The sequence below is a fragment of the Ursus arctos genome, unplaced genomic scaffold (assembly GCF_023065955.2).
Source record: "Ursus arctos isolate Adak ecotype North America unplaced genomic scaffold, UrsArc2.0 scaffold_9, whole genome shotgun sequence".
In the NCBI taxonomy this organism is placed as follows: domain Eukaryota; kingdom Metazoa; phylum Chordata; class Mammalia; order Carnivora; family Ursidae; genus Ursus; species Ursus arctos.
Genome location: NW_026623111.1, coordinates 5,334,314 through 5,355,045, shown reverse-complemented (window position 1 = coordinate 5,355,045; position 20,732 = coordinate 5,334,314). Strand labels below are relative to the sequence as shown.

The window sequence follows — 20,732 nt, the reverse complement described above, 5'->3', positions numbered from 1 at the left end:
CGTAAGTTTAAAGAATCGCTCTGCTCTCCACATGAATGAAAATTTTAAAGTCATTTCAGTATCACCTTTAATTTTTAAAATAATTTCATAAATCATTGTTTTATATTCTATACTGATAATCTGAGCATCTAACATCTTCAGGGATTTTAATCTGTTGGGGTTTTTGTTTGTTTGTTTGTTTCTCCCACATATATGTCATCTTGTCTTGCACATGTGTTTGGGGACTTGTAATTTTAACTGACAACTCCTACTTGGCTGAAATTAATCTGTGAAAATCCTGAGTTGCCCAGATTGAGGATCTTCTTCTCTGGACAGGATCTGCTTCGCCTTGGCCAGGCACTAGAGTAACCATCCATCTTAGACCCATTTTAATTTAATCTATTGCCTTGGGAGATTTCCTGACTGCAGAGCTAACGTACTACAGATCCACAGGGGAGGGCGCCCGGGTGGCTCAGCTGGCTAAGCGTCTGCCTTCAGCTCAGGTCACGATCCTGGGGTCCTGGGATTAAGTCCCGCATTGGGCTCCTTGCTCAGCAGGGAGTCTGCTTCTCCCTCTCCCTCTGCCTGCTGCTCCCTGTTTGTGCTCGCGCTCTCTCTCTCTGACAAATAAATAAATAAAATCTTAAAAAAAAGAAACACCAAAATTCACAGGGGAGACTCCCCTCCCCCCTCTCCCCTTCCCCCAGCCCTCCAGAGCAGGGCCGGAGAAGGACAGGTTTCCCTGTTAAAGGTGGCTCATTTGACAGCAGGTGGCTTTCTCCTCTCAAGCCCCCCTTGGGTATTCTACTTCCTCAGGACACCCCCAGCCTCATCTTCTATTCCCCCAAATAAACTCCAGATCCCTGGGTTGTAGAATTCAGTCTTCACCCCCGGATCTGAGCCTCTGGATTTGCTTTCCCTGGGGTTTTCCTTGGCCTTTGGGAATTTTCCACATGCTCTTGTGAACTCACAAAGCATCAAGATGGACGATTATTTTTATTTATCCAGCATCTGAATGTTTCCACTTCTTTCTATGTTTAAAAACATTTCACATAATGCAGGATGCATAATGCTCATGGGAACAACAGTTCAGGACTCTTTAGAACCTCATGTTATTTACGACTTTTAAAAAGGAATGATGGGAATGAAGCATGAGAGACTACGGACTCTGAGAAACAAACTGAGGGCCTCAGAGGGGAGGGGGGTGGGGGAATGGGATAGACCGGTGATGGGTAGTAAGGAGGGCACGTATTGCATGGTGCACTGGGTGTTATACACAAGTAATGAATCATCGAGCCTTACATCGGAAACCGGGGATGTACTGTATGGTGACTAACATAATATAATAAAAAAATCATTAAAAAAAAAAAAGGAATGATGGGAACCCCCCCTGGCAAGATCACTGGGGGGCAGTCCATGAGCGTGACCTAGTGGCCGAAGTCAGAAACAGACTGCATTCTGCTCCTGGCATTGATTAGCCACGGGGACTTCACAAAGAACTTGACCTGCCACCTGCCCCAATCTCAATTTCTCTACCCGAGAACTGAACATAATAGCAGTACCCACTTTGCAACCCAGCTCGATAATTAAGTAATAGAATGTGTGACAGAGAGCATTAAGCTAGAGCGGCATAAGATTGCAACTCAGACTCAGTCGTGCTTCGAGGGTCATTTTGGGATGTGTGATTAAGGATGATTAATGCTTGCACGAGAGGGCATGCATTCACAGCCTGTTCGTGCCTGCCTGCACATACTTGGCACCCAGGAAGCATGGGTTCCTTTTCCCTCTCTAGAGGAATTATAATAACATAGGAGGTTCCAAAGTCAACCCATCAAGGACCTAAGATCAGTCCTCAAAACAGCGGATTCCATAGCTTCTGTTTTATGACTCTACCTTGTATACCTTGACAAAAAAATGCAGCATGTAGGAATAATGGTAATAAATGCAATTATAAAAATAAACAACAATCCAGTATTTCATCGCATCTGAGGTGCCGTTAACTGAAAGCCACGCTGTGTCTACAGCTCTATGAATGGCCATCCCGGTGTCGTCGATATAAGATGCGCCCAGTCTCGGAAACGTTAAGAATGTTTAAACTCAAAAGGTTTGCTTCTCGGAGGCAATGAAATCGAGCAGGCTTGAGCTGTCAGGCACCTCACTTAGTCCTCCCTGCGACCCTGCAGTGTACACAGGGCAGGTGAGCACCCGCCTGACAGTGAGGGAGCCAGGGGAGCGCACGGGGATGAACCTACGAACCCTGCAGATGTGGCCCAGGCTCCGTCCATCTTCCTCCCCACTGAGCCCCGCACTCACCGGGCTGTGTGACCCCAGGATCTGCTCGCAGGCCAACTTCGTCAGGGTCTCGGACTCGCTCAGCTCCTCCAGGAGCAGGTCCTGCACGCTCAGGAGGGCGGTGTACGCCCACAGGGTCTTGGCCATCCCAGCCACCTTCTGGAACTGCAGGGAGACAAGGGACTCCACGAAGTGGGCCTCCTGGGCCTCCAGCTGCTGCACGCGTTCCCGAAGCAGTTCTCCGCGGACCTGGGGAGGGCAGGCCAGAAGCCGGGCAGGTGAGTGGGGGGGCGGGCGGCAGGGAGAGAGGTCGTACCACCAGCAACCTGCTAGACTGCGCTCTGGTAGTGGTTCACTCAGGACTTGGGGAGGCGTCAACTACTCGCAAAGCAGCAGCCCTGGAAACTGCAGGGCATCTCTGCTTATAAAGACTCTCCGGGGCTTCTGGAGTCTGGCGTTCACGCCACACTTCTCACTCTCGAAGGTACAGGGAACTAATTTGCCACCCAGTGGGAAATCCCTCAAGGTTCCCCCTCCGGAGGATGAAAGTTCGACCTTTCTAACAAGGCTCCGACCCCAGCTGAGGCATGCCTGGAAAGTCAGGTCTGTTCCTCTGCCACCCCCACCCGCACCGCTGGGACTCCACCCTTCCGGGCCACTCTGGGCCGCCTGGCCATGCCTGTGTGCCGGCTGTCAGGGCGCCCCACTGTGGTTGAAATGCCTGGCATCCCTGTCTCACTGAAGTCCCCCATTTGTCCTTCGGGTCCCTGGTTCCAACTACTCTGTTTGCGGTGTCCTTACCGGGCACGTGTTTGTCACCTCTTCTCCGTCCTCCCTTCATTCCACGCTCTTCCCCTGGGCCAGCCTTCCCCACACTGTTGACACTGCCAGGCCACGATACCCAAAGGGCCCCATACCCAAGGGGCTCTGTAAATCCCAGAAGAGGGGATCCATCGACTGCACTCGGTCACACACCCAAGAGGTTCATTCTGTCATCCATGTGTTTGCTCTATGACCACCACCTCTCATACTTTCTCCAGAAAACTTGCCACATGAACAATGGGTGAACTATGGGGTCTAATGCTTCTCAGATGCCAGGTCCCTATAACTGTGCACCCCCTCCCCTCACGGGGGCTCCATAAGCCACAAGCCAAAGACCAGCTTCTCAAGCACGTATCTTGGGGAAGCTTTTCACTTAATCTTTGCAAGTGTGTGGAATTTCAGTCACAAAACCAAAGGTAAAAGCAACCCACTGTCCGTCAACAGAGGAATGAACAGACACAGTGTGGTCTGGCCGGACAACGGAATATTACGCAGCCTTCAACAGGGGAGGTTCTGACGCCGGCGACCACATGGACGAACCTTGGGGACACGATTCTGTCAGTGAAATAAGCCAGTCACGGAAGGTCAGAGAGTGCGGGAGTCCACTTGCGTGAGGCACCTAGCGCAGTCGAATGCACACAGACAGCAAGCAGGCGGTGGGCGTGGGGGGCCGGGCGCCACAGACGCGCAGATGGAGTGTTTCATGGGGACAGAGCTTTGGTTCGGGAAGATGAAAGTTCTGGAGGTGGGGTGGGCGTGGTTGCACCACGGCGTGAATGTACTTCATGCCACTGCACCGTGCATGTGAAAGCGGTGAAGACGGTCCACGTCACCTTATATATATTTACCCCAATAAAAAATACTGAAAAAGTTTATGGAATTCTGTTTTCTGCCACGTCACCTATTTTCCATCCTATGTGTATCGTCGGAGGTTTGGACGTGGTTGACATATGGAAGAACATTTACATGAAGTGGACGGTGGCAGAGGATGACAACCCTGTGTCTCCCATGGCGGCCTGGCCTTCCTGCACCTGTCAGCGTGTCCCTCGGAGGAAGGCAAGTCCCAGTTTGAAAAGCCCAGATTACGTCTCTACAACCTGACCTTCAGGAAAAACTCCGATGGGGGAAAGAGGGAAGAAGTGCCCCAAAAAAACACACAGGTGGCTTGTTGGCTGGGGAAGAAAATTCTGTTGGGGGCAAGGGGGGACCCCACAAGCATTTTTTGGAGAGGCAGTGCCTTCCACAAGCTTCAGAGAACCAAGAAGAGCGCCAAAGGGCATGCAGGGACAGCAAAGATACATGGTGCGGGCGCCTGCACATCTGGCTCACGGAAAAGCCCACAGACATCAGCAGCAGCACGGAGAGCTTTGGCCGAGGAGCGCAGCTGCTCTGGGAGACGGAGGCTTGTTTCCCTGCTTGAGCGGGAACCAGAAGCCTTATTCTCACAAGGATGCTATTAGACCCCAATCTTTCCCAAGCTTGGAGAGTCAGGTGACAGCCCCCTGACCACTGATGGGTTTCCATGGTAACTGTGGATAACATCTGAGCCTCCCCGGCGGGCCTTGCAGAAGGGCAGGCAGCCTTACTCAGCCTGAGGCGTCCACACCACGCCAGTGGTGCCCCATGTCCTTCCAAGACTGGGCGAAGCTTCGTGAGAGTGGGACCCCAAGAGCGGTGTCTGGTGGCTCCCTTGTGGGGACGTGGGGACACAAGTCTCTAAAGCGCTTCCCGGATCTTAGCAGTCTTCCTGCAAACGCCCTTTGCCCACAGCTGCTTTCCCACTCCGAGGTTACGAACAAAGTATATTTATGCTTCATTCATCAATCTAAAAAATAATAAGCACAGAAGACGTATAATATACAGGAACGTGTGATGCACCAAGGGGACGGGGTGGGGGTAGAGAAGAGGCAAAGATGCCTGAGACGAGGATCTGACCCTGAAGGAACTCCTCACTGAGGACCGAAGCAGGCTCTGACTCTGGCACATACTAGCTCGTGACCTTGGGCAAGTTCACTGAGCTGCCTATCTTTTCTCATCTATAAATGGGAATAATAATACCTCCTAACACACAGGATTTTACAAAAAGCTTTACTGAGGTATAATGGTCATACAAAACCCGCTCGTATTTGAAGGCTACCATCTGGAAAGCTAAACATCTCTGCACACCCCAAGGCAACGGGAAGGGCCATGGCAAACCCAGGGGAAAACACGAGTGTCAGGCAGGTGGCCAAGAAAGGGATGAGCAACCGGTCCCCTTATCATGCACCAGCCATGAGCTCAGATTTCCATGTGACCTCCACGGGGTCTCCGTCCTCCCCACCAGGGTATGCGGAGGGGTGGTGGGCCAGATACCCCGTAAAGCCGAGCCCCCTGCAGGGGTGCAGGGCAGAGCGAGGGGGCCATAAGGGGATCTCAAGTCTCATTTCCGCAAATTCACACTTAAAACGTGCGGGCAAGTGTAAAGCCTTTCCTATGTACTGTAAGAATCATGTGGACAATGAAATTAAGGAAAGAAAATTTCTCCAAAATCCTTTCCTCTTCTTCTTTGGAAAGTTTAATTTGTTAATTCCAGCGCGGTAAGAATGTGCCTCTAGCGAGGGTTTCCATCCTTGTCTAAAAAGAGCCCTGGGAAAGGGTACAGATTTGCATTTCTGTGACAGGCTTCGTTAAATATTCAAGCTATCTAAAGTAATAAAAATTCATTTTCAAAATAATATGCTGCTAAATACTCTTCTTTTAAATGGGAAGTTCCAACCACTGCCTTACTCATCTCTCTGACTCCCTTCCCAGGGCATTTCAAAAAAAGTAGTTTCTTCTAGGTTCGGTGATGTCCTTTAAATGCAAATTAAAATCGGCTCCTCAGCCAGCAGAGAATTACTGGCACTGAAGGAGTTCAAGACACCACAGCCTCCCTGCCCAGGTTTGGGAGCAAACAACCAGAAACATGGGTGAGCCGGACAGACAGAGGCCAAATGTCAGCTTTACCGGTGATGAGATCTACCCTGGAGAATGTGGCCCGGGCGGGGTGGAGGGGTGTCCAGATGAATACACACTCCCCCAGGCCGCGGAGCGCGGCCCGTGGTGGACAGAGAACAGGAGCCTCCTGCAGGCCGCCTGGCTTTGGAGGAGAGCGGAAGGAGCCGCACTGAACATGCCCGTGCCTTCTTTAATCCCACCAGTCAGATAACGCCCTCCTTGGAGAAAAGTGAGCAAGACATGGAGAGCGGCCAGGAGGTCGCTAGCCAAGTCACACGAGGAGAGAAAGTGGTCACATCAAGAATCTCATGTCCAAAGGCTGGGAGGAGAGGGTCGATGAAATGCTCTTTACCTAGGAGCGTGCCCTTGTATCCCAGAGGCTGGCCCTGGGACACCCAGATCAGTTTCACCCATGCTTTGCGGGATGGGTTCAAAATTGAAGGCTCTCTCCTCCATGTTGCATCCATCAGGGAGTAGACTCAGTAAAGGGGTGTTAATATTTACTAAATGAAATACCACACTGCTAAATAAACATTATTAATGCTCACATTTAGAGATAGGAGAATTGATTTCTACGACAGGAAAGACACTACCACCCACCCCATCAGCTGGATAATCACAGTGCAAAACTCTCAAACAAATCAAGGGTACTGCCTTAAACTAGTGAGCATAGTTTTGTTTGGTTGGTTTATGGTTGATCTGTTTTCTCTTACATATACACTTACCATTTCACTAGTTGTGTGACTTAGGATGCTTAACCTCTCTGAGTCTCAGTTTTGTCTGTGAAAAAGAGATAATAAAAGGACAGGGGACAATGCCCCCTATAGTTTCTGATACTATAGATGAGCCCCTAATAAATAGTAACTGCCATAGTAGACCACTATTACTATTTTTATTATCATTATTATAATCAGTTAAGTAGAGTCTCTTGGGTTGTAGGAAAAAGATGAAAATAATGGTTTGTAATATTAGAGATTTTCTTTCCTCCTTTAAAAAAGTTTCTTCACTTTTATTTATAAAAATACATGTACGGGGCACCTGGGTGGCTTAGTGGGTTGAGTGTCTAACTCTTGATTTCAGCTCAGGTCATGATCTCAGGGTCCTAGGATAGAGACCCATATTATGCTCTGCACTAAGTAGGGAGTCTGCTTCTCCCTCTGCATCCCCTCCAGCTCTCATGCTCTCTCTCTCTCTGAAAAGAAATAAACGCACAATGTAGAAAAATATTAACAATAGAGCTTCCTGGCAAAAGATGGTAGATTTGTAACATGCATCTACTGTTTTCTTTAAGGCAGAATTGAAAGGGAGGGAAAAAATGAAAGAAGAAACATTAGCCACAAAATTTTGAAAGCTGGAAAGGAGATGACTGAGTAGCAAAGGACTCAACAGATCCCCCAAAACTGAATTCCAAGTCAGAAATGGGGTCAGCAAAGAAGCAACATAATTTGTGCTGCAGGGTCCCGCTAAGTATCACAGAATGCAGGCACCACTGGAAGCTGGGGGTAAACGCTAAATGTGAACAAGAGGAGAGGTGGGGCTTCCAGACTCATGCCACCCAACTCCCCCCAGTGACAGCTGGAGATTTAATTTCCAGAAGAGTCTCTGAACTTGGAGAGACGAGGCTCCATATAGAAAACAGAGGACTCAAGTGAAACTTCACATCCAGACTACTAAAATCTCAGTTTTCTTCCTCTATTTGGTTCCTCAAATGTGGGTAGTCAGGCCTTTACCATATGGGGCAGGAGAATGGTCTTCTCTGGGGACTCTGATCAGCCTTAAATAAAGATCCTAACATTGGAGTTCCCCAAGTAAAGGGTCTAGCCCAGTCACATCAGGGTGAAGGTCACAGTCCACAGGCCCCACTTACAGGCTCAGAGCTTCCAAGGAGCTTTTGAGTACTTCACTCTTAAATATGATCAGACCAAGGATGATCACACTGGGGAAAGCCTCTAATGAATTACAGAGGTGATAGTAAATATGCAGAATTAAAAAAAAAAAAACTTTAAAAAACAATGTTCTCAGAGATATAAAAAGTTAGAGTAGCCTTAAAAAAAAGAGGAATATAATTTCTTTAAGAAGAGAGCATTCAGAGAGGAAAAGCTCTTGATAAATTGGAAAATAAAACATAAATGAAAAATTCAATTAAAGGTCTGTAAGATAAAACTTAGGATACTCCCCAGAAACTAAAACAAAACAAAACAAAAACCAAAAAAAAGGGAAAATAATGAAAAAAAAAGAAAAAAGAAAACTAATAGATAAGAGGTCCAACTGAAAAATCAGAGATCTAGAAAGAGATTAGAGAAAAGAAGGGGAGTTCATAATCAATATAACTCAAGAAAATTTTCCAAAATTCCAAAATTGGTCGAACTACCCATCAACGATGGGAGCAGAAAGAATATATTTTCAGTCTTACAAAATTTCAAAATATTAAATCTCTTATGTGCCCTTTCCTAAGAAACTAAGAGAAGGTGTGTTTCATTAAAACAAAGAACAAATCAGGAAAGAGAAGGATGAAAGAATTTTATAGTATGACCCCAAGATGGCAGCTGTACATAAGGTATAAATTACAACAACCAGATTGGGGCACAGCTGATATACACAGAGAGACGTCCTAAAAATTATGAAATTAATAGAAGGCATGACTTGTGTGGTGGTTCTGACAGGATATTTGGTCAACTATCAAAAAGTGTATTGAAAGTAATCAAAAAAGAAACCAAAAGACAGCATTAACTCCAGGAAAAACAAAGTTATACAGAAAAGAAAAATAAATCTCAGTTTTATATGGCTCAGATGTAAATAACATTTAAATAGAAATCTCAAATATACACCTAATATATTGAGGAAAACAGAAAAGGCTCATGTGTATTGCAGGTTGAAAGAAGAAAGACAGCTGAATTGTATCTCCATAAAGAAAGGTGAATAGATAATACCCAAAGTAAAGACATCAAGAAATAACAAGACAAGCATGTTATTTGGAAATATGGAGGTAAATTCCAAAAGATCTAGCTAAAAAATGTCATTACTTCTGGAGATTTGAAAATATATGTATATGTGTTATAGGGAGTTGCTCTTTTTTTAGCACAAACCTTGTAGAATTATTTGACTCTAAAAAAATGTATGCATAAACTTTATAAAAATGAAGAGTAAACTTTAAAAAATGGACAATGTAAAAAAAAGTTACTATACTCAAACCATTAAAAGAGAACTGTGGTAACCTTTGGTGCGTGAAAGGTAGAAGTGGGACAGATTAGAAAGGTAAGATGAAGACAAATTGTGAGGCCTTGAATGCCACACTCAGGAATCTGGATTCTGTTTGGGGATGGTGGGAAGCTATGAAACTTCCCTTAGAACAGTGCTTCAGGAGATGACTTTGACAGAGACTGCCTCCAGGGATAAAACAGGGCCAAGAGCAGACATAAAGGGAACCATCTGGAGGCTTTCCCAGTCTTCGTGGATGGATAGATTTTCTCTCCCCTTCCTAAAATGCCTTCCCTGTCAATGCACCTTCTCTTCTAAGCTTTAGAAGAACCTGTGCCATCAGTATTCTGTCTTGTCAGGTCATCGGAAGATGAGCACATTATTCTCATGCTTAAACTCTAGTCACTTCCGAAATGACAGAGTGTGGAGAGCTGTTCCTGACCAAAGTGCCAGCCACCTCTGCATAATTGCTGCGGCAGCTGCAGGAACACAATAGGACTCATGGTTGGTTGCAGTGCGGGAGTCCCACTCCTGAATGAAGGGACTGCTAATGAACTGTGTATGCATGGCATGGCACGAAACCTGGAAACAGTGAATAAATAATGAACGGGTGAAGGGATATTGTGGTAGACATGCCACCCAGACGGAGGACGAGATCATTAAAGTAACACCGGACGTGACGGGTGAGCAGGAAATACGATCGTGTCATTTTCACATTCATATTTAAATGTTCCTGAAGAATATTTATGAGAAATTTATATATACGGTGAACAAAAACAGCAGCAGAGCACATCAAAGATTAGCTGAAACATTCCCTTCATTTCTGGATCCCTCAACTCAGATCTGCTAAAGTGACACAAGGATGGGCGTCAAGAGGCGCGTGCTTTAGGCTCCACCCTCCCACCTGCCAGCACTGTGACCTTGGACAAGTCTCTCCACCTTTCTGAGTCTCAATAGTCTCATCTGTGAAATAGAAATAGTCATTATTGCTCCACCTGCCTCACTACAGAGTGGAGTAGGATATCTGAAGAGGATCCAAGATCGTTTGAAATATCAAGGGATTGAAAAGAACCTAAATGTCTACTGTTGAGGTCTGGCTACATCATTTAAGGGTCACACATATCCTGAAATGTCATGCTGCTGTAAAAAGCCATGAGCAAACGCTTATGTACTGATATGGAAGGTCTTCACGTGTCAGTGTTAGGTAAGAAAGCAGAGACAGGTGAGACAGAGAGAAAGATAGCAGATGTAGACAGAACTATTTCTACTAGTTGGAAAATAAAAAAAAAATGAGTCCTGTAATTTGTGTTGTGTATTTACTTTGCTTTGTGGATTGGTCTAGGCACTGGAACAGGAGGAAGAGATACATTCCCAGATCTGGTCAAGGCATTCAGCAGGTAAGACCTTGGCCAGGTGCCATTTTGAGTGGCAGCCCTCCAGTCCTACAGATGTGATCAACTGTCCCAAGCTGGTGAGAGTCACCTGGAGGTCGCGGAAGAAGCCCAAATGTCCCTTTTTCAATCAGGCACCCATCTCTGAGCAGCCCTTCTTGGCTACCGTCTAGGAAAGGATAGTGGGACTGACATAACTGACCCTTGTAGGGAGACTCTGGCCACCAAGCCCACATTGGACCCTTTGCCTTATTGAGGTGTCTAGCCCCAGGGCCCTTTGGTTCACAGAAATCAAGTCACTTCTTAGTGGGGGTGGAGACTGCAACCTTAGCTTCTATCTCAGCCTTACAAGCAGAGGGGAAAGAGCAGGTCAGACTAAGACAAGGCCCACATCCCCTACAGCCAAAGAGGGCAGAGGGCAGGAAAGGAAGAGTGGCCAATAGAGACCTCCTTACAGAACTAAAAATGAATATATCCCCCATGATATTCTCTACAAAGTGCCTAAATCCTACCAATTTTGCCCCAAAGGCTGAGCTCCTTAGTACAGCCTCCAGGCCTCCCATACATCGGCTCCTACCTGCTTCCGAGGGCTCCCTTCTCCATACCTAACAGAAAACAACCTTTCTGAGGATATATGAAATATCTTTCAACACAGAACTGGTATAAAACCACAGTAAGCCACAATAAAATCCCAAGAACCATCATCACATATACTTTATTCTCTAACTAAAATATAACTAAGTTAGAAATCAGTAACCAAAAAAAGTTTTTAAAAAAAGGATAGGTTAAAATTATAAATCCATGACAAAAGGATAGGTCAAAAATTTCTACTTCTGCCCATGATGGAAGAACTGAGAACAGATTTACTCTCCCATCACCAGAAAACCAGGTAAAGTACATGGTGCAATAGTTTCCAGATACCAGACAAGAGGCAGCACAGGACTGGGCTGCCTGAGACAAGAAATAGACAAAGTGACCCCTCAGCCACCCCAGCCTGCTGCTTGGATACAGTTCCTAAGATGCAACACTGGATGAGGACCCAGGGGAAGCCCAGTAGGTGCACCAGGCTAAGAAAAAAAATCAGAGTTTGGGAGGCCACTGTGTCTAGAATTTGTGGGGCAGGTCCAAAGAGGAGGGAGCTGCAAAGACAGAGAGAGAGAGTGCCCCAAAGACCTACAGGGGTGTCCTCAAGTCTTTGGCTAAGTGTTGGGCATGCTTGAACAAAACAAACTACACCAGACCGGGAAAAGAACCGTCAAAAATCCCAGGCAGAGGGATTGCCGGAGCTCACACAGAGCTGGGAAGAGTCCGTGTTCCCATTAGCCAGAGTGAAGAAAGCACACAGGCGTCAGGAAGAGTCCTCAGAAGGGTGCTGCCTCAGTAATGGGGATACATTAGCCCTCAACTAAAGGCAGCTCTTGATCCCGCCTAACAAAACTTAAAAGCATGACTTGAGAGGGTAAAACTAATCCCAAACAACTTAACTACAAGTCAAAACTCCAACACCATTAAAGAGAATACAACAAAACCTGGGACCCAGCATGTAAAACCTACAATGCCTAGCATCCAGTCAAAAATTACCACGCACACAAAGACGCAAGAAAACAGGAGCCACGATCCAGAGGACAATCCATCAGTGGAAAGGAGAGAGATGATGGAACCAGCAGATGAGGACACGGAAACAGTGATAAGAAAAAGAAATGAGCTAGCAGCTTGGAAAGGAGGCGACAAAACTGCAATTATTTGTGGACATGATGACTGACTGCAGAAATCAGCAGAACCAACAGATGAATCCTCACAACAGCCCTAAAAGGCAGTGCTTCTATTACCCACATTTGAAGGATGAGGACACCAGGGCACAGAACAGTTAAGAAGTTCAAGGTCACACAGCTGGCGAATGGCACAACTAGGACGTGGACGCAGATGTCTGGCTCCAAACAGAGAATAAGCAGTCTGGAAAGACTTATAAATAAAAACTGGTAACATTTCTTTACACCAGTATTGAGTAAGTCACAAATATAATTGAAAATAGGTTACCATTCACAGCTGCAAACAAACCTGCAATGTACCTAGGAACCATCACAAAGAAATACCTTATGTATAAGGTGACCATATGGTTTATCACCAAGTTGAGAGGGAAAACGAGGGGCATTGGAACCGTCCCAAACAAATTGAGATCTATGGTCACCCTACTTATGGAAACAATTGTTCCAAATAAAAAAGAAACATTCTACCTTTTGGGGGATGGAATGGTAATTCTCAAATTAACCTGTAAATTTCATGCAGTCACAACAGAAATTTAATTATGAACCTGATTAACTTATTCTAAAATGTGAATGCCCTCCGGACTCTTCCAGGTTTAAAATTCTGCATCTGTGAGCTTACAGTGAGCCCATCAGAAGGCCTGGCTGTCCCCGGCTGTGGGTCCCATTTCTGATCGCAGGCACACCCCAGCCCCTCAGGCAGCTGCCAGGGACCAGAGCAGATTCCTCACTCCATTAGCCTCTCAGCTATGCAGAAAAAGAGGTCAGGCAGGAAGCCCACCCTTGTCTGTCTGTCTGTCTGTCTCCCTGAATCAGTCACACAGCCGCTCATCAGTCATCTGATCAGCTCAGATCAGCCAAGTGGATTTTCTATCTGAAAGCAGGATGCGAACCTCCAAACGGCTGACGCGCAAAGTGGCCGCTCATCTGAAACCGTGAACATCTCAAGAGCAAAAACCAAGACCAGGGACTGGCCCAGAGAAGACAGTCCAAAAAACATTCCTAAAGGAGGAAGTGGAAGGAGACAGAAGGACAGGACAAGAAGGGCAAAAGAAGGAGTCAAAGAAAGGTGAGGAGACACAGGAAGGGCACGGGAGAGTCACCTTGGGAAGCTGAGCCTTCTCATTGTCACAGCTTGCCAGGTCATGGCTCCGTGACAGAAGGGCGTGGGTGATGGAGGCAGACGTGCCTCGTTCCACCCCCAGCTCTAGTGCATACTGACGGTGTGACCTTGGGCAATTCTCCCAACCTCTGCAGATGGAAGAGTCCAGACAAGGCACATACCAACCTGGGGTGGCAGGTTGCAGGGATCACAGATGTGGATTCTCATAAAGAAAGGAGGCACGCAGCAGGTGCCTCCAGCATGCTTGGCAGCCCCGGAGGTGAACCCAGAGTCCACACTGCCAGCCAGACAGGCTTTGCAATGGCTCTCTGACCCAGTCCCTCTCTCCAGCTCCATGAGCCCTGAGAAACTGCCCCGTCCTGGAACACAATCGCACCACTCTCAGCTGCTGGCATGCAAACCCAGGGCTGTCACTTTGCTCTACAATTACCCTGCAAATGAAAAATCTGAATGACTGCGGCTCGAAGGCTAAGATGGCGCAATCGATCAATTTCGGGGGGAACGTCAAAGCCGTTGAGTTGAGAGTGCGTATTCTATTGGCACTTGCCACAGTGAGACAGCCAATTGTGAGGATGGCCTGTCATTAAAAGGTTACAGCTGACAAATGCCTCTTGCCTGCCTTTCTCGGGGTTCTGGCGCACACACAGAGCCGCTCCATCATGGGGCAAAACCAGCACTGGAGCCCGCTGAAAGCTAAAAACTACCTTCCTGTCTGCCCCACAAACCCCTGTCACTAGTGGGTTGTCACTCTCACAATGCTCATCTTATCGATGTGGGAGCCAACGCGTGTTTGCCCCACACTGCATGACCATGAGAGATGACCACACGCGGTGAGAATGTTCCCTGTCAATCCCGACCAGGGCATTCGGCGCAGAGGCAGCCTGACCATGGGGAGCAGAGGGAGAGCTTTCAGTGCAGGCCCTGGAGCCGCTGCTGCCTGGCGTACCGGTTACACAAAAGTAACAGATACGCGTATATAAAGTACTGAGTCACAGGCCCTCGAAAGCAAACAAAATAAACGAGCGCTATTCCTAATTAAGTGCTGTCACATCTGAAGAGGGGAGTGCAGGTCTTAAATCAGTGCACAGGACAACAATGCAACATACATCGCCCCTGACGATGCCAGTGCATCCTCCGGAGCTGGGCGGAGGGCTGGCCTTCCACCCACGTGAAGGGTCCGGCTCGTGCTTAGGACAAATGCACGCCTCAGAGGGAAATGACAGAGGTGAGCTCAGGCCAGGGCTGCTGAGCTGGCTCAGGGAACTGCGGGGACAGGATGTCATCTGTCACCACTCGCTGTCGCACATTCACCCTGTCCCTCTCCTCCGTGGATGGGCTCAGCGAGGTTCAGCTGGCCTTCTCAGCCTGGCATGTGAGCCCCCTTCCATCATGGTCTGCTGTTCCTCCCTCGGGACACCCTGCACTCCAGCAAAGCAGCCTTTTCACGGGGCTGCCGATTCTCTGGGCTCCCCATGAACCCGCACTGTGTCCTTGGCCGTGGCTTGGGCCACCCATTCTCTCCACCAACACAAATCCCAACTTTTCCTTCTCCGGCAACATCCACCTAGAGCTTAAGGGGTTTGGCTCACAGACTGGCAGGTGTGGGAGGAATTGCCCCACCTGGCCCCCAGGAGGCTACTTCCTCTGCAGCTCAGGCCCCTCTGTACCCCTCTCTCGTCTGCTGCTCCTTGGTGAACCTCGACCACAACACACCAGGCGGGCCAGGCTCAGCTCTGCTCAAGAGCTACACTTCTGCTCGCCTCCTCCAGGAAGGCCTCCCCCAGGAGCCCCAGGGAAGGCTGTGATCAGGAGGCTGAGTGTGTAACGCTGGGGCCGCTCAGCAAGCCCGTCTGGCTCTCACACTGATTTGTATCTTCGGTGCTAGCCTTTAGCAATGAGGAAGAGGACATGTTCGCCTCTCCTCGCCTTGTCTCTGTCTTCCTTCTCAGTTCTACGTAGAACACAGATTGGGGGGGGGGGGGCGCTACTTGTTGTATCCCTGAGACGTCACAGCCTGGACCTCACCCTGCGCAGGTGCTAGGGCTCCTGGCCACGTGATGCTTTTGTGTTCTGAGAAATACACCTGTGTTAAACGAACACAACACCAGGGCAAGGACAGGGACCGGAGGCAGGAACAAGACGGCAGCTCTGAAAATGGCTTAATATGTCCGTGGACGGAGCACACTCCTCTGGGAAACCCCCCCTTTGCTGAGTGCCGGGGGACACGGCAGGCACCCAGACAGCGGTAACACCATGTCACCTCTGCAGAGGGACCTGACCTGACTCGGCCGCCTACAGTCTGTCTCACTCCCCTCACCCCTGCCCCATGACTGTCACATCACCTCGTTCATTTCCTAAGGCGGTGACCACCGTCTATGAGTGTTTTCTGTCCGTCTCCCCCAGCCATTAACGTGCACCCCATGAGAGCAGAGCCAGGACTGTCTGTCACTCAACACTGTGCCTGGGACCCTGCCACTGCTCAGAATCCCAGTGTGGTGAATGCGCGGTGTGGGGTGTGTTAGGACAAGAAAGCAGGACAGGGCAGAGGAATGAGCGGGAAGAACTGGGCGATCTGGGCAGGCTTCTTGGGAGAGGGGACACCTGAGGACAGAGGCAATGCCTCAGGACAGCCAAGGACAAGGTTCATCTCTCCAGGTAAGGGAAGGCGGCGAGGTCCATCCAAGCAGAGGGAGGAACTGGGACAGCGCTGTGCGCTCATGCAGGAACGTCAAGTACGGCGCGTGTGAACGCCTCAGTGCAGGGCCAGGCGTGGAGGCGGCGGCCCCCACGGCTACGGAGGCAGCAGCAGATGTGGGGCCCCCTGGACGATCCAGAGATCGGGTGAGGAAGTGGAGGAGGGTTGCAGACAGGATGGTGGCGAGGCGTGAGGGGCACGGGTGGGTCCCCGCTGCAGGAGCACAGCTGAACCACACAGTGCTGACGGAGATGGGCAGTCACGGCCCTGGGGACTCTGGGCGCCCTGCGAATGGGGTGGCATCAGCCCTGTGTGGGCAGCGAGAATAGATAAAGCAGAAGGACTGACCTTTTCAACCAGGTCTTCAGGGGCCTGTTCCTCAAAGAGCTGTATTTTGTCTTCAATGCTCTTCCTCAAAAGGTCTACCTTGCTTTTACTCTTGGAGCGCGGCTTCCTCGCCTTGGGCTGCTGCTGGAGGGGGCAAGGGAAAACACGGGCAGGGAAGTGACCACCTGCAGGTCTGGGCAGCCCCCATGTCTCCCAGAGCCGGGAGGGGCTCCTGCGGCCCCCAGAGCTGCACAGTTGTCTTTGGTGGGACAGATGGGGAAAGATGTACATTTGTCTGAACAAACTCAGTAGGGGGCCTGCCGTCCATCAAAGGAGACGAAGGCCTCCAGCTGGCAGAGCCAAAGCTTTGCAGTCAGACAGCACAGCCAACCCGGGTCCTCCTCCTCCCAGCCGTGGGACCTCAACCCGTCAGCTCTCTGAGCAGGGGACTCGACCTAAGACGTCCCTGTCCTAGTGAAGCTAGGCGGAGTGGCTCTCCCTGCTGGCACCAGCGGACTCCACCACCACCTGCTCCTCTGCTGTCCCCCGCGGTCCTCGGGAAGGGAGCCAGGCTCAGCCAGCCATGGCCACCGACCCCTGCCAGCACATCAGTGCATTTCTGCTGCAGAGTATTTCTATTTTTTTAATTTGAGAGAGAGAGAGCGAGAGAGAGCGAGCACACGAGCATGAGCGGGGGAGGGGAAGAGGGAGAGGAAGAAACAGACACCCCCCCAAGCAGGAAGTCAGACACAGGGCTCGATCCCAGGACCCTGAGATCACAACCTGAGCCGAAGGCAGAGGTTTAACCGACTGAGCCACCCAGGTGCCCCTCTTCTGCAGGGAATTAAGTGAGTGCATTTCACACTCGGGGCAGGTGTATCTGTCCCTCTGACGCAGACTGCAGGGCCGAATCTATTTCCAAACCGAGCACCCTAAACCACTTTAGAATCAGGAACATCGCTCCTGCCAGGATCGGCCCTCAGTCAGCTCCAAAGCAGGGGAAACACACCTTGCTTCACTTCTATGGAAATACCTGTATTCATTGTTCTGAAACTTAGGGAAAAAAAAATCTTTGCTACTTTGTCCCTTATTCTCTAACTACCATCGTCTTATAAATCCTGCACTCTTCTAGGAACAGAAATAGAAAAAACACTTTTTTTTTTTAACATGAAAGAACATAAAAGCTTCTAAGTTATTTCTGCATTGTGCTGTTTTTTTATTCAATAAGGATATGACTGAATTTTTTTTCTTCCCCCAAAGGATAAGCAGTAGGTTTCAAGTCAGAAAATACCAGCCCCGAGCCCAGTTCCGCCACCCCCGGCCTGCCTCAGTCAGTCCACTTGTCCTGCGCTGGTGGGTTTCTCTTCTATAAAATGAGCAGAGAAACCTGGCTCCCGGCCCTGCAGTGAACATGCACGAGATCACCTAAGCTTAAGCACTTTGAATACGTGCTCAATCCCATCCTAATATCACGTCCAGAGAAGCCCGACATCTTGCATACATTTGGTGGTTGGCCGGCTCAATCACACGCACTGCACACCTGCTACGAGCCAGGTACTTTCCAGGTGCTGGGGGCGGAGTGGTGAATGGGTCAGGGAGCCTGTCTGCAGTGGGACACAGACAGTGAGCGGGCTGAGAAACCAGGACATTTCAGTGATCAGTTACGTGAAGACAAGGACCACAGCCACGTGGTGAATGCCTGGGGAGGGGGTCTTCTGGACGGGTGCTCAGGGTGGGCCTCTGCAGGGCAAGCTGAGCTGAGACACGAAGAGACCACAAAGAGCTGGCCCTTGATATTCTCAGGGAAGCGTGTTCCTGGCAGAAGAAACGGCAAGTTCAAAGGCCTCGTCTTAGGTCGGGTTCCCCAGAGGCAGAGGCGGAGATGGGGTTGGGGTGTACATGGTTTCCTGAGAGGAACTCGGAGCAGCATGTGGGGAGTGAGGGAACCAGGTCAGGAAGGGGAGAGGGCCACGCCGGCCGGGGTCTCAGGTGAGTCTAGCCTTAACTGCTCCATGGGGGGCTCCGGAGCAAACACGGCCCCCCAGACTGGCCTGCCTTTGAGGCCCATAACAGGTGCTCAGCAAAGGCAACTGTCCATCATCAGGCTACAGGGTCCGGTGTGAGAGGCTCCCTTTTCCTGACCCACCTGAGTGGGGGTGAGCATCCTCCTCGTGCCACTTACAGAAGGGGCCAGGCTTCTGCACCCTGAGTCGGTCACTGCGCAAGGCTGAGGGAGCAGGAGGGAAAGAAGCCTCTTGGGCCAGGGGGCACCCATCTGCCCGAGGCCAGGTCCAGAGGAAGGTCCGGGTGTGAGCTGTGAGCAGCTGAAGTGCAGGGCCCGGGAAGGGGGTCTGGGCCAGGCATCTAAAGGTTAGGGTAAGCTTGGCAGTTCCAGAAAGGGCCAGAAGCCGACATGGCTGCAGAGCAGAGTGAGAAGAGGTGAGCCCGGGGTGGGCGGCGGGGCCAGAGCCCACGGCCTCAGGCGCGGGAGATGCCCCATGTCTATAGTCAAGGAGCGGCTGGGACACCCCTCTTACCGGCAGCTCAGGGGCAGCCAGGGCCTGGTCCAGCCTCAGGAGCTCCGCTTCTCGCCAGGCAGTCTGGAACTGCTGCAGCAGGACGCGGGCCCGGATTTTGGGCAGGGCCAAGCTCCTGTCCATCTGAGCGAAGCAGCCGTGAACTTCCTGCCTCATCCCGAGCAGCTCCTCCTCAGACAGGGAGAAGGCCGAGGAGCAGAGCTTCCTGGAAAAGCAAGACAGAGAGGGAGGCAAACCCTAAGAGACTCTAAACTCTAGGGAACAAACTGAGGGTTGCTGGGGGGGGGGGATGGGGGAACTGGGTGACGGGCATTAAGGAGGGCACGTGATGGAATGAGCCCGGGTGTTACATGCAACTGATGAATCACTAACTTCTACCCCTGAAACTAATAATACACTATGTTAACTAAATTGAATTTAAATTGAAAATTTTTAAAAATAAATTTGAAAAGGGTGGCTCAGTCGGTGAAGTGTCTACCTTTGGCTCAGGTCAAGATCTCGGGGTCCTGGGATCGGGACCCACATTGGGCTCCCTGCTCAGTGGGGAGTCAGCTTCTCCCTCTCTCTCTGCCCCTTTCCCGCCCCTCCCATGCTCACTCTCTCTCTCTCAAATAAGCAAAATCTTTAAAAAAAATAAAGATAAATAAATAAAAAGAGGAAACAGTTAAGGGGTGCTGGGTGGGGGAGAAGCTGGGAATTCAAAGAGCAAACTCCATTCATCAAATTCATGTCCAGAAAAACCCATCATGTCTTTAATCATGCCTTCGATCAACAGGAATCTCTTGAGCACCGAATATACGGTGCATGGGACACACAGCCATGCTAGGGCGAAGTCACGGCTGCGTGAGGGTGTCTGGGGGCAGGCAGCAGGCCTCCCAGCCTTCCCAAGCTGGGAGAGAGTCTACTTTCGCTTTAGAAACAGACGTGAAAACAAAGCATCATCCCCCAAGCCCGCTCAGCAGCACACTACGCAAGGGCCAGTGGCCTGGAGGACAGATGCCCGGCTCAGCTCAGGAGGAAAAGGGACAAGGGGGGGCCTTGCACTGGGCGTTAAAGGATCATGACTGACAGCCATCACACAGAGAAAACCCGTTCCGCGCTGGGAATATGCTGAGTGACTGACTGCTATAGGCTGACCTGTGTCCCCCCAGAAGACGTCAGGTCCTAACCCCAGTACCTGGGAATGTGATCTTGTTTGGAAACTGAGTCTTTGCTGATGCAAAAGTAAGATGAGGCCATAATGGAGGAGGATGGGCCCTTCACCCAACATGACTGGTGTCCTTGTGAGAAGAGAAGAAAGACCTGGGCACAAGGGGAAGGCCTCGGGATCACAGGGCCACGGACTGGAGTGAGGAAGCCAGCACAGATGCCGAGGACGCTGGCAGCCCCCCAAGCTGTCCTTGTGTCTTCAGAGACAGCCTGGTAACACCTTGCTGACACCTTGATTTCAGACTTCTGACCTCCAGAGCAACAAAAAAACACTTCCCTGTCCTTTGAAGCTTCCCAGGAGGTGGGACTCTTGTTTCCGGAGCTCCAGGAAACAAAAACATTGACCTACACCATTGCTAATCCTTCCAGCAACTCAGTCCTCCATTTACAGACAAGGAGATTGAAGAATCCTGCCAGTCT

At 49.8% G+C, this 20,732-nt stretch overlaps 1 protein-coding gene across 5 annotated transcripts in view; it reads right to left on the bottom strand.

The window, feature by feature from the left end:
* EVC2 (EvC ciliary complex subunit 2) overlaps positions 1-20,732 on the bottom strand; it is a 125,561-nt gene that overhangs the window by 22,585 nt on the left and 82,244 nt on the right. For 3 of the 5 annotated variants that reach the window (XM_057309602.1, XM_026514381.4, XM_026514383.4), the window contains 3 exons: positions 19,104-19,308; positions 16,588-16,710; positions 2,293-2,520 (listed from right to left, as the gene is read on the bottom strand). In XM_057309602.1, coding sequence (XP_057165585.1) covers positions 2,293-2,520; positions 16,588-16,710; positions 19,104-19,308 — 556 coding nt within the window. The remainder of the gene's footprint in view (positions 1-2,292; positions 2,521-16,587; positions 16,711-19,103; positions 19,309-20,732) is intronic. The other 2 variants (XM_026514382.4, XM_026514385.4) reach the window with 2 other exon arrangements.